The sequence below is a fragment of the Blennius ocellaris genome (genome assembly GCF_963422515.1).
Source record: "Blennius ocellaris genome assembly, chromosome: 2".
Classification (NCBI taxonomy): Eukaryota; Metazoa; Chordata; class Actinopteri; order Blenniiformes; family Blenniidae; genus Blennius; species Blennius ocellaris.
Window position 1 is genome coordinate 6678748 of NC_137651.1, and position 13485 is coordinate 6692232.

Consider the following 13485-nt stretch of genomic DNA (forward strand, 5'->3'; position numbering starts at 1 on the left):
AAGAAAAACCCTGGAGGAGCAGGTTTGGAGAGCACATCCTGCTTCTAATTAGTACGTGGAGGATGGGAATGAATTTAAACAAACAGAAACAATTTCATTTGAAGCAAGACCTGCCAGATATTTAAAGTTAAACTCAATTTGATCTGATAGAAAGAGAGGATTATTATTGCAACTGTTCCAAATACATTTCATGATGCGAAAATAACAGAAAGTCTGGTGTTTCCCCAGAATTCTGTGTATTATGAGAGGTGAGGGTTTTGCTTTGTTTTAAAGCTCTGTGGGCCGGGCTCATCCTCCCACACTTTGCAAATCTCTGATCTGTAATAACTTGCATAACTCAAGGAGATATTTGCAGTCAGAATGCACAAAAATCAATCTATTTTACATTTAAGGGATGAAAACAGATGTACAGCACCAGCGATGTGGTGGTGACGATGTTTAATGCGGAGTTTTGCACCGTATTCTGGATGCTGCCTCTGTGAGTTTCGAGTTCTTCTACAGCGCGACGAGATGTCACAATCCAATCACACAACACTGAAACACAAAGTGAATCCCAGTCAGACGTAAGAAACTTCTTAGTGGCTCGAGAGACTATTTTCAAAAAAAAAAAAAAATCTAAATTCTTGATTTCATTGGAAGGTGAATTTAACCTCATATCAGATCGAACCGCGGTATCGACTCGCCACACCTCCCAAAACTCTGTGAAAGTGCATCGATGCTGTTTTGAAGGCAGCAATCCAATCTAAAATACCGATTCCTCTTTTCTGAAAGCACTATTCTAATAGAGTTTCTTCTAGTATTTTCTATCAATAAAAACAAATGTACAAAAGAGAAATCCGTATTTTGGAGTGGATGCCTTCAAAACAGGATCGATTCTTCTCATCATATTAAGGTCTGTGAGCCACTAATGACATTGATTGTCCAATTTAAAGCCAGATGGAGGCTTAATGGCATTACAAGGTGGAGGAGTCGCATTTTTCAAACCTGTTTCAAACTACTGTCAAGTAGCTTTAAGTCTTATGTTTCACTATGTCATTGCTCAATTACTAGTATAAAGATGTACATCATGCAGCCCAAACAATATTTAAAATTGCCCCTTCCTGATCTGGGGTCTGTACTGACAGTTAGGGAAATTCACTTCAATGTGGTACGTAGTAAAGAGTTGGGAAAAGTCAAACACAGACTCAATTTAAACTCCTCATCTCTCTTTTTTATCACAGACAGCCAGACCATTCCCCAAAATAAAAAAAAAAATAAAAAAACAACATTCTCTCCATGTTCGTTCCAAACATCCTTTTGTTTGTTCTCTCTATTTCTTTTTTTTTTTTTTGGAATTAAATAAAATCAAATGACACCGTCCACAAACATTCTCCCACCTCTTTGGAAGAGTGGAGATATATTTCAAAGCACCGGTCACACTGGAAAATTAATTAAAAAAAAAACACTAAATTGTCCATAAGATCAGAATGTAAAAGAACAACTCTGACATCTGCATTTGGTAAAAACAGTGATTCGTCAGAGTCTTTTCTGTTCATGCTGATTCCAGGTGAAGGTACTGCTACTTCCCGGGGAAGGTACAAATAAATAAAAGTGCTACGCTGCCCGTTGGGCAAAGGGGATTTTTAAAAGCTCGAGGAATACTTTAGGACGGGGCGGGGTTTATTTATGTTGAGCAAAAAAAACAACAAGCAAATATCAGATTTGTAATCGGCTCCATTTGAATGTCATAAGCTCGCTCTGTCCGTGAGATATAGTTCCTCTATGAACCTCACTCTGCTTGTTGAAATACACAAGTGTTTTAGAAAAGTGACAAAATAATGTGGAACCCAAAAAAAAAACCAACAAAAAAAAACCAAACAAACCTGTGAATGTGACAAAATGACGTGAACGAGGGAATATGTGAACTGAACAATGTTAGAAACAACGTGAGAGGAGATCTGATCAGACGGGATAAACACTGTACATGTTCATTCTGTGCTAAGTAAAAAGGGCTGAATACTCATCAAGGTCCAAATCTTCCTCGTTTGGAACTTTAGTTATTTTTTTTTTTAAACGTCAGCACATAGTGAAATACTTTCACCGCCTATGAAAGCGCCGGCGCACAGCACGAGGAACGACACGCCCATGTGAGAGTGCAGTATAATATACTATGTGTGTACGCCGTCTCTCTCTCCACTGACTCACTCTGACTGCCGACGGACAGAACAGACGTTGAGAGAAAAGAGGGGAGAGACAACGAGGAGGTAGAGGAAGGGAGGAGAAGATGAGAGGGGAGGATCCAGCCTCCTTGGTCTCTTCCTTCAGCCCCTCCCCTCCCCCCGCACCCCCCCCCCCCCTCCCCCCCGCACCCCCCCCCCCCCCTCCGTCTCTCCTCTCATCCCTCCTTCCTACTGTATTTACAATGCCCTTCCAGGGTAAGATGAAGATTAAACTTCCACTACATAATCAGACGTGTTTTTATCTCTCCCCCCCCCGTTCAGCTGAGTTTAATTCTATATGAAACGCTGTGCATAACATTCCTATGACAACAGTAATGTACTGTACTAATACACATTGAATACGTATGATGATAATGACTATATATGGTGAGGTTCGAGGGTCGGTTCATTCGCTTCAACCTCCACTGAAGACTGGAATACGATGACCTTGGCAAGTTCTCCTCCTCGGTATCTCTCATCAAGCTTACTTTAAAGAAGAAATGTATCAGATTACAAAATCGGATTCAAAATAGAAGAATTTTTAACCTTAGAAGGGTCCTTAAAATAAAGTGACTTATTATTCATAAACGACTGATCAGCCATAATAACACGATCATACCTTATGGGCGCTGACCACTGCAGGTTAGGAATACCACACAAGAGGTTTGGAGCAGCCGTGGCTGAGCCATCACAGTATTATCCCTGTCCAACTGGCTCAAATCCTCACGTTTGCTCATTTTTCTGCTTCTAATGCATCAACTCAGATGACGAACGGTTCCCTCTTTGCCTTATATCCGCGCCTCCACTAACAGCTGCCATGATCAAGTAATGCTTTAATCAAAAATTTGTGTTATTGGTCGTAATGTTATGGTTGATCGGTATATTTCTATTAATTCTGCTTTAATTAGATACATTTGACCTTTATCTATCTACATTCCTACTCTGTGTTTGGAAATGTGTAGACTTTAGGCAGATTTTCAAATACAATTGGAAAGTAATTTCAATCGATTACAATCAGGCATCACATCCACCTCTTCACATTATCCTAACACGGGTTTGTCCCCCTTTTTTGTTTTTTTTAACAAATTTGCTGCTAATTTATCCACCCAGCACCTCAAGCTAACAGCCTTAATCGTGCTTTCTATTACATTATTGACGCTTCAGATGACACTTTACCACATGTTGTCAGCTTCGGAGCTCGGCATAGATAATTATCGGCTGTAAGCGGGAGGAAACGAGGCTAAACGCCGCACAGTGTGCCACGACCCTGTGCACGGGAGTAAAAACCGCGCCACTTCGGTTCAAGTAAGCTTAATGAGGAAGGAAACGAACGAAACTTGCCAAACCCATCAGCAGTTTTCCCCTCACACGCCCAGACATTCCTCCTCGCTCTGCTCGGCTGTCCAATGAGATGAGGTTATAAGGCAAGAATGGAGGGACAGCAGGAGGAAGGGGGGTGGGGTGGGGTGGGTGGGGGGGTAAGGGTGTGTGTGGGGGTGGGCTGCTACTGCTGCACTTCATTAGGAGGATTATTTAATTGGATACTCTGCCTTCATCCTCCCTCTCTCCGCTCTCCTCCTCAACACGAGGGTGAGAGCGACGGGAGCGGCCGGAAGGGTCGACGTGGTTCACTTCGGCTTCAGTCCAGCGTCTAACTTCAGTTCAAAGCAGTTCAGTTCCCCGACTCCTGTTTATATTGTCTCGCCGTCCTCTAAACGCCTGTTGGCTCTCCTGTCTGTCACACCAGCGTGATCTCCACCTCTTCTGTCTTGTCGCTCTTCTCCTGCTGTCGACGGGAGTGCTGCTTGGGTGGAGGAGGAGCCGCTCGCACCTGCAGCAGAGAAACACCGCTTGTAAATTGAATCGACGACTACATTCTTGTCTTTGTGCTGTGCTGTAGGTATTTAAGTTGTCTGGTAAATGCAGGCTGCCAATGTAACAGAGGCTGGAGCTCTTGGTAATTACTCAGAAATAATCAAACAAATTAAAAAAATAAAGAAATTTCACTAGTTACTGCACATAAAGGTTAATTATATGCAAAATCTTTGACTTAGACTTGGTGATTGCCAAACATATATTTTTGTTCTTGATTTCTAAGATAAAAAAAGGAGAATCACTTGAAACTGAACTGAACTGTTGAGTGTTTGATTCATTTTCTGTAAATATTCAGGATGTCAGCTTGGTGTTACAGTTCACAAAAATAAGAACTAACAGGCACAAGGACAATTCCAGAGCATCTTCGACACTTACGGGTCGTAGTTTTCCCGGGCCGCTGTCTGGAGTGAAACGTTGTGGTTGCGTCTGAACAAATCCGGGAGATACTGGACTCCGGCCAGATGTCTGATCTGCACAGCGAGGAGGAAAATGTTCAAATGAAAGCCAGCGGTCGTCTTCCTCTTTTAATGCAGCTGCATGCGTCTTACTGTGAGTGGACAGCGGCCCTTTGTGTGACGAGGCGGGCAGCGGCAGCTTGTGCTCCCCGTTAAGTGCAGCAGAGGGTGAGCGAGGCAGGGGAGGCGGGGTGGAGGTCTCGGGGCTGGTGAATGGGCTGATGGGAGGTTGGTCGTAGAGAGGAAGAGGTGGTAGAGAAGATGGCAACTTCAGAGATGGAGAGATCTGCAAGATATGACAGAAAATTCAGAATTTTTAACCGAAGCACCAAGTCGACGAGGACATCGAACGTTAAACTAAACACTTGAGGGAACGGCCGAACAGTCTGAAACAACAAAAAGCATCATGAATAACATATGAACAAAGTTTTTATAAGTAAATTAAGTTAATTTATTGACACACAACTGTTTGACGCTATTAAACTGCAAGATAGATTAAAAAAAACACAAACAACATACGATAAGGGAAACCTATATAGACATCATGCACGTGTGAATTTGACTGTAAGGGCACCAAACCTCACAGTATCAGATAGCAGGCTGCAGTTACTAGAGCGTTCATTTATTTGTTTTTGCTCGAGGGCGATAAAACGAGGTGAATGCAAAGGTTTTAACTCCGTAACAGAGATGCTGCTTCAATTAATAATCACCAGAAGTACTATATTATCAATTATGTATCATCAGCGTGTTAAAGTTTGCTGGGAAAAAAAACAAACCAAAAAAACATTAATAGCAGAAAATACTATCCCTGTAAAGATTGTACAAAAATACAAGTTGACTTGTGTCCATAGCATTAAGAGTAAAAGCGTATACAAGCGGCCGTGTTGTGTCTGCGCGCTCCGAGGAAGGGAGAGGCTGTATCCTTCCGGTTGCAGAGTCTCTAATGGGGCAGCACTCAGTGGCGCAGATAAGATGTTTTTTCTGTGATTGCAGTGCTGGGGGTTTTATCAGAGTGCTGCAGGAACATGGCAGTTCTGATCCACTCTTTGTGAACTTTGGCCTGCTGACAGATTAACTGGACGACAAGCAGGAAGGGGGAGGGGGGGGGGGGGGGGGGGGGCAGAGCAGACTCAGTCCCTGGTATTTCTGCCCTCAGGAAAGACTGATAAGAACATATGTTGAGCTCTGAGTGTTTCTGAGTTACCCAAATAGGAAAAGAAAAAGACTCCAGGAAGCGTCGGTGACTGCCCGTGCCATACATGTACCCTCCAGACTCAAACCAGGCGTTGCCGTACCTGCGTGTCACCCGCTCCTCCCCCACTCGTCTCCCCATTTTCCGTGAGGTCTTCGACCAGCACCGAGGGGAAGACGCCCACCCGGCCGTTCAGCTCGCCCTCCCAGAAGCCGTCGTCCGTCTGCGTGTCCCGGCTCAGCAGGCGGATCACGGCTCCCTCGACAAAGGAGAGCTCCTCGTCTGCCTGGCCCTCGTAGTCATAAAGTGCACGGACAAACACCGCTGTGGAGAAAGACGACGACGACGACGACAAAGAGACAGAAAACAATTCAATAATGTGCAAATGTGAAGGATTGACGACCCGTCTCAGGTCTGCACGCTGCCTTGAGGCTCAACATTTACTGGGATTGGACTCGTGGCTCCCTGCAATCCTAAATTGGACGAACCGGCAGAAAATGGGAGGATGGATCCTCGCAGGCTTAAAGAGCAAACATCATGGGAGAAGATGGATATAGAAAGTAATAGTGAAAGTCTCTCCTGTATTTAGTTTTCTAAATCGGTCATGAATTACAGCTCCAAGCTTCCATCCGGCAGTTTAATTTACTTTAAAATTAAGTTGTGGACTTGAGCATTTCCTTTCAGCTTGAACGCAGTAAGCGTCTTGAGATGCAGTCTGGAGAGGTTGCCCAAATAAACAGGAGACCAAAAAGACAGTTTAAGGTCGTGTTAATGCTCCACTGTCGCCCATTTCATTAAAACTTAGCTGCAGTGTCAGCCTCAGGTGTTTTCTCCTTATCGGGTTTTACAACCACTTTGCTCAAGTTTCTCTTCCACTGAAACGGCAACAGCTCCTTTAATTGCTAAATATATGGATGAGAAGGAAATCATGTGGGACAAAACTCAATAAACCTGCTCTAACATGGGATTTTTTTCATTAAATGCTGTTTTTACTGAACAGATGTTCATATTTTTCAACCGTTTGTTCATTTTTGATGAATCTCAAAAGGTTCGGTAAATGAGCTTCCCTGATGCATTTTGCAATCGCTAACTACTTTGCAAAAAGCAGCGTATTATGCCGGTGGACTGCATTGGAGCTTCCATTTCTCCAGGTTCTATATCGCATTATCAGACTCAGGCTGGCAGGGGGCTGGAGCTCATCCCAGCTATGGCTGTGGGAAGAACCCAGATGAAGAAAAACCTGCACTCACAGGGAAAACATGGCCTTCTCGGAGAAAGGCCTTCAAGCAAAGGCTCGAGCAAGAACGGTTATTACAATGATGTGAGAGAGAAAAATGCCTCACTTAGTGGCACATAATAGCATTTTCACGAGAGAGAGAAAGAGAGACAAAAAAAAACATAATCACACAGTTTAATTTACTCCTTTACGTCTGGCCTGTGGTGAAAGTATCACAAGGAATATCTCACAAGGTATACATACTATTTGTGTCTCCGTTGATGCAGCCAGAGTGCAGCTCTGGCTCCGTCGAGTTCGACGACGTGTGCGATCGGGCATCGAGTGTCGCCAGAGACTGGAGCATGCTCAGCAGACTGTTGGAGGTTGGGAACTGCAGGTATTTCTCAGGAACATATCCGACTTGACCTGTCTTATTGCGTGCCTGTGACGGACGTCAGAGTAAATCCAAGGTGAGCGGACGGACAACACGCAACCGAGATAATGCAGGTTGCAAACATCAACACCAGCGTGACTGATATGCGGTGTTTGGTCACCTTGACCCAGTCCTCCATGTCTCCATCTTCAATGACTTCCAACATCTCTTGTTCGTCAATGGTTAACTCGTCTGGTTGAGAGGCCTGTGGGAAACACGCAGTGTCCAGCAACAATAAAGTATAAATAAACAAGGGGTGAAGCCGGCAGAGAGTAAGTGCCTGTACAAATGTGCATATTTGGCCGTGTACCTTGTATGAGTACAATACTTTGCAGGTCAGCGGGTAGTTGCGGAGGGTTCCCGAAGGACTGGAGCTGCTGTCGTCAAAAACCTCCATGTTCTCTTCGCACTCTTCACCCTCCTCACGCTCCAAGTCCACTGTGCCCTTTACACACAACAACAAAGTGACAGACAGATAGAGTCAGAACCTCTGAAAAGCACAAGGGGCCAGTATGGAAACCGAAAGAAATATGCAATGGTCCTGGATTTATCTGAATGCAGTCAATACATATCAACATTTTACAAAATGTGCAGAAAGCTCGTTGAATTAGATCAAAGAAGAGTCAAATTACACATTGAACCACCGCCATATCGTTCTCAACCGATGGGCTTTTGATGTTATCGCCCTGAGCCGTCACTCCCACTGCCTTCAATTATGATCTTTTTTTTTGTTTTTTTTACCTCTCACGCAAACCTGTGACGATTCCTCACCTGTCTATGCTTCTCTGTCCTGTCCGCGGCTCACCGACTGTACTGTAGCTTTTACAAACAGGTGTAGGGGGGCTAATGTTTCATGTGACGCCGCCCCTCCCTCTTTTGTTCCATGTGAATTTCACTGGCCTGTACCCATGTCATGTGATCCAGATCGTGGAAAGATCCATCACCCACAGCGAGCTGACCTCTCCGATAACAATAGAAAGACAGGGTGTGTGTGTGTGTGTGTGTGTTTGCCTATCGCCAAGTCATTGTGTTTAGTCATCAGATTTCTGTTGACAAAGTAAACTCTACACCAGCACAGATGTGTGTTTAGTATATGAGTTAATCTCTCTAGTCACAGTGCCAGCTTCAGGTGTGGCCTTAAGGAATTCCATAATTAAAAAAAGCTGACAATACATGAGCGATATGAGTTTGCATTGGAAAGACTGTTTGATGTCGCTTAGCAGGTGTAATGGTTCTACCCTGTTTAGTGTCATATTTCAGCAGATTTGCTCAAAACAAACAACTTGACTTAATCGGCTTAATTCCAAAGCTGCAATAATTTATCCCGAGGGATACAATGATTTGTCAAACAAGGTTTGTGCCAACATTTAATTTATGGGTATGACACCTGAATTAATTTTGTGTATTTCTAGTTGTTCAATAATACTGTATCCTGGCCTTCTGGCCGTTCTAGTTATGAGAAGAATGCTATCAAATCCCGACTGGTTTGGTTATTTGAGGGTTGTCCTTTCTTTAAATTCGTAAATGTGTCAAAGGTGTTGGTAATTTGATTCTCTTTTAACAACATTTGAGGTGGTACACCCAACATATCAATTAAATGCTGCACTAAAACAGTATCACAGCTACCGAACCTTTAAAATAAAATACATTTTTCCAGTGTTGAAGAAAGAAGAAACCCGGTGTGACGCTGGAGGTGTGAGGGTCAGCAGACTTTAGCCCAACACTAAACCAAACACTGACGGTCTCGTCTGCGTACCTTCACGGAGTATACACTCTGAACATCCACATAAAGCCAGACTCTGTTACGGCCTGTTCTGAACAGGAGTCCCAGGCTTTCTTGTAAGCCGTTGTGGAGAACTGCCTCTGGAGTGGCAGTACTTATACTTTTTAAGGGCAGTGCTTTCCAGACACACCTGTGGAATGACCAAAAGCAGACAACTTGATGTATGCGCGCTTCCAGTGTTGCAGGCCGTATTTCTGGTGACAGCATATTTATTTGTATTGCCTCACTCAGATCCAATTTGTTGCATTGATTTAAGGGTACGCTGCACAGTCTGGTGGCCGACTTCCTCTCCATCCCTAAAGTAAAATGAGCGACGTGTATTTGAGTAATAACCCAATGAAGTAGCACCAACGATACATCTTGGTGTGTGTCCCATTGCAGCTGAGACACAGACCAGTGGCAGATTTTATTGGTCCTGGAGGTAATAACCGTAAAAGTGATATTGTAATGTAGGCAGCGGCTGCCTGAGAGAGCCTAAGGTCTGCAGCTCGCTCTATTTCACACTCGTATTAATAAAAATAAGTGGAACGGTAGAAAGGCCTGCTCTGTACTCTCATTGGTTTTCATGTAATTCAGAAACCAGCCAGCCTTCCTTCTTTCTGTTGCTGCTCATCACGTCTTGACCTCTCTCTTTCTAATAGTCGAACTGCGGTGTAATAATTCCGCCTCCAGTTTTTTTTTTTTTTCCTCCTCTCGTTTCCTTTTTGGCACCTTGTTAATATTAATCTCGCAGTCTTTGCTGCTTTCAAGTCTCTCAAGGCTCCAGTACACCACCAAATAAAACCGAAATGCTGCTGAACTGCTGTCATATGCCTCAATACTCAACTTATTTTAATGACACCCACAGCAGATGGAAGGGTTTCCAGCTCGAGCCCCCAAAACTCATTAGCCCAAAATAGGGTGAGACAAAATTAAATTGAATTCCCAGTTTGGATCACTGTTCATATTGCACTTTGATTTGTGCATAATGATTGTCAAACTAGTATTATTGGAATGTTTTCCAAGGAATTCAAAATGTTTCACTTCGTGTATAATGCTGTAAAATGTCTGATGATTCATGCACTCATGGACGTGGACATTTTCAAAATCTGCATCCAACACAAATGCATAACAATTTGAAGGGTGTCTCTTTTGCAACACTATTTCCTGACATCAGCCCAAAACTGTCGCTTCAGCTTGCTCATGTGGATTTGTTTGGTTTCTCTCGGTTAAAAGCGTCTGCAAAAGACTGTGTTATATGAAAGCTTTCAGAGGTGTGTAACTCAGTCTGTTTGGCTTCTTTAAATATATAATAATCACATCTGGAGCGCGAGCTCTCAACTTTGAGCTTGTTTTTTTCAGGTAGAACGGAAAATGAACAGGAATAAAATTCAGTCATATGTCAGTTTTCTCTTGGTTGCTGACAACTTGCAGGCACACAAAGTATTTCCATTCATCTGTCAGCGTTATGAAGGTTCAGCTTTCAATCCTGAAGCTATTTGTTTTGGTTATCTAATCATTTTGTTGCAGTATGCTGTGACCTTAATGTGGGTTCTCTGCTGTTTTTTCACAATCCTGTAGTCTCTCTCACCTTTGCATCCAATTTTACTTTAGCATTATCACTCTCCTCTTTTTGCACACTCCCTCGCTCTGCCTCATCACACCTCCCTTCCTTCCCTTAACGGATTCTCACCTTCTCTCATTCCTCAATAATTGTCTCAAACTCCCTCTTCATCCCCTTTACATTTTACTCTCTCTCTCTCTCTCTCTCTTTCTCACTCTCTCTCTCTCACTCTCTCCCTCTGGCTCCCTCTTTCTTTCCTGTGAGCTGTAAGCTGCAATATTGTGTGATCAGAATGTAAAGCGCTTCCAATAGCAGACTGACTATGTTTCGTACTGACGACACAGGCACACACGAGCCAGGTCAGAAACAAAATACAAACAATTGTTTGACAGCTGCTCGTGCAACGGCTGTGAAGAAAGTTGATCAAATTAGCTTTGCTAGAAAACCATTGTTCTGACTGCCTTTGTTTTGTGTGTGTGTTTTCTGTGTCTTCTGTGTCCTCTATGTGCGTCTCCTGATGCGTCAATCAACTATGTAAATATGGATGTGCCGTCCCGACGGCCTGATTGGCTAAATCCACCAAGAACAAGGGTACATAAGGAGGAAGGACGACATCTCCAGGTGGCAGAGTGGTTCAGAGGGGTGTGGCCTGGCCATCATTCAATGTGTTTCAAGTGGCAGGGCGCAAGCAGTGTGTACGTTGTTGTTGGGGGCAAAGTGAGCTGTGAATTTAAGTGAAGCATTTTTCTCATGTTTATGCTAGACAGGGAGGTAAGACTGTTTATTTTGCTCTCTTGTTTGTTAGATAAGTTGGATTTGTGACAGATTAGTGTGGTTTTGGTTATTTCTTAAGTGACGCTCACTCTTGATTTGACTTATTAGTTACCCTTGATTTGTTTGTTACGCTCACCTGAGCACTTTGACGAATAAATTGTGAGGCTGCTTGGACCATTGAAGGATGACATTTTAGGTTGCATTCCAGTAGCTCCTCGGCTGGGGTGCAACGACTATAAATGTAACTGATATATCCATTTTATAGCATATGGATCCCAACAGAAGTTAAGAACAATATCTGACAATGTAAATAGCATTAAGATGTCCAACACTCAACTAGAGACCCCGACTTGGTGATATTCTCCTACACGCTGAAAATCCTTCATCAAATGAAACTATTCATATTTGCATAAAAGCGAACTAAAGAAGAAAAATGACTAATAACACAATGAATCTCATTTGTCTTAATTTTAGTAACTGAGCCTGAGCTATCCATACATCCACTTGTTTGTAAGGTAAAACAGAAAGACTGCTACCTGACTCTCAACAATGGAGGAACAAGATGTAGAAGCCAACATATTGATCTATTTAATAATGAATGAACATTGTACAGGGCAGGAAAAGTAAGACTTGGCAGCCAATAGTGGAAAGTGAGGGTGCAGCAGTAGCTGGAGTTCACGTCATCGGCCGCGACGTCAATATACCGTCAGAACAAATTCTCATAAACATGAAGAAGTGGTGAAAAGGGCCTGGGATCTGCTGCATTGAAAAAAAAAAAGAAAAAAAAAAAAGGTCATGAAATAAAAAGTGCAAGTTGTGTGTGAGCTGCATTAGTATTCCATTGTGGAAGTGGGTCGTTTTTTAAGAGGCTGTAAATGGTGTGGTAGATGATTAGGCGGCAGGACCGAGGTCAATTATCTCTCAATCTACATCGTTCAAAAAGTGATTTGTCAGGAGCACAATTCAGGCTGGATGGCTTTCACTTACAATGGAACTATAACAGTGAAAAAAACCCCCACCATTATGAGCTGCTATGTTAAGAATAAAAACAAAAACAAAAAACAAACACCTTGTTTAGAATGTGCTGAGCTGGCATGTGAGTGAAGAAGAAAACCTGCTGGGGGAGACAGCAGTTGTGTCAAACACACACAATCCAGTGCTTTAATTGGAATTGGGTCACAGTGCATGCAACGCAGACGCACACAACTTAAACTGTGTGCTGGTAATTCATCTAGTTCACCCTGCAGGTGTGGGATTTACACTTTCCAGCCAAGTCAACAACTACTTAATCATTTAACTATTTGGCAGAATGAATGTTCTTGTTGCTGTTTGTCATATTTGCCAAATTCACAAGTTGAAAGAGTTTCGTTTAAAAGATGTACCTAAAAGAGTCCCACATGGGGTTTGAAGCAGTCATGTGAAGTACAAAGAGCTTGGTTTTGCTATTTATGAAAAAATGAATTCAGGTATTTTAAACAGTCGAATTCTAAAAACGTGCATTGAGAATTTGGAGACAACCTTGGGAGTTTGGGAGTTCTCAACTGTCAGATTTAGATTAAAGAACCAAAGTCGTACTTAAGAAATATAGATCTGAAAGCAGCCAGGTAACTTGAAAGAGTCCGTGTGGAGTTCAAAGTCCAGTTTAAAGCCTGAGTCTGTTCTAAACAGTCCAGATGTGTTATAAAAAAAAATCCAGGTCCTCCGTTACGAGTCTGACTTGAAGGGTCTGGGTCTAGTTTTGAGAACTGGGGTCGATTTCAAAGAGTTCGGCACTCGTTCATGAAACAAGTTTTCTACTTTCCATTTTCTTGCAGAGGATGTTAAAGCCTCAGCCTTCATCTGAACTGACGGCAGTGAAAGTAACACTCGACTGTGACGCTCACAGCTTCAGCAGGTTTATTTATTCCTCCTGTTTTCACACTTTATGAATAGACTCTCTCTTTTTGGAACGATTTGGTTTAATTCTGTTTGCTCGGCTGGAAAGCAGACACACGGGTGGAGTGAGGGGGAAGTGTC

The 13485-nt window shown here is 43.0% G+C and overlaps 1 protein-coding gene across 1 annotated transcript in view; it reads right to left on the bottom strand.

Moving 5' to 3' along the window:
* Window positions 1–2486: 2486 nt before the first annotated feature.
* The window catches only part of fchsd2 (FCH and double SH3 domains 2), a 68148-nt gene continuing 57149 nt past the window's right edge, over window positions 2487–13485 (bottom strand). Inside the window, exons 15-21 of the mRNA XM_080510072.1 lie at window positions 7680–7814; window positions 7491–7574; window positions 7201–7378; window positions 5824–6044; window positions 4622–4814; window positions 4449–4543; window positions 2487–4029 (exon numbers count right to left, since the gene is read on the bottom strand). Of these exons, the coding sequence (XP_080366198.1) occupies window positions 3937–4029; window positions 4449–4543; window positions 4622–4814; window positions 5824–6044; window positions 7201–7378; window positions 7491–7574; window positions 7680–7814 (999 nt within the window). The 3' untranslated portion in view covers window positions 2487–3936. The remainder of the gene's footprint in view (window positions 4030–4448; window positions 4544–4621; window positions 4815–5823; window positions 6045–7200; window positions 7379–7490; window positions 7575–7679; window positions 7815–13485) is intronic.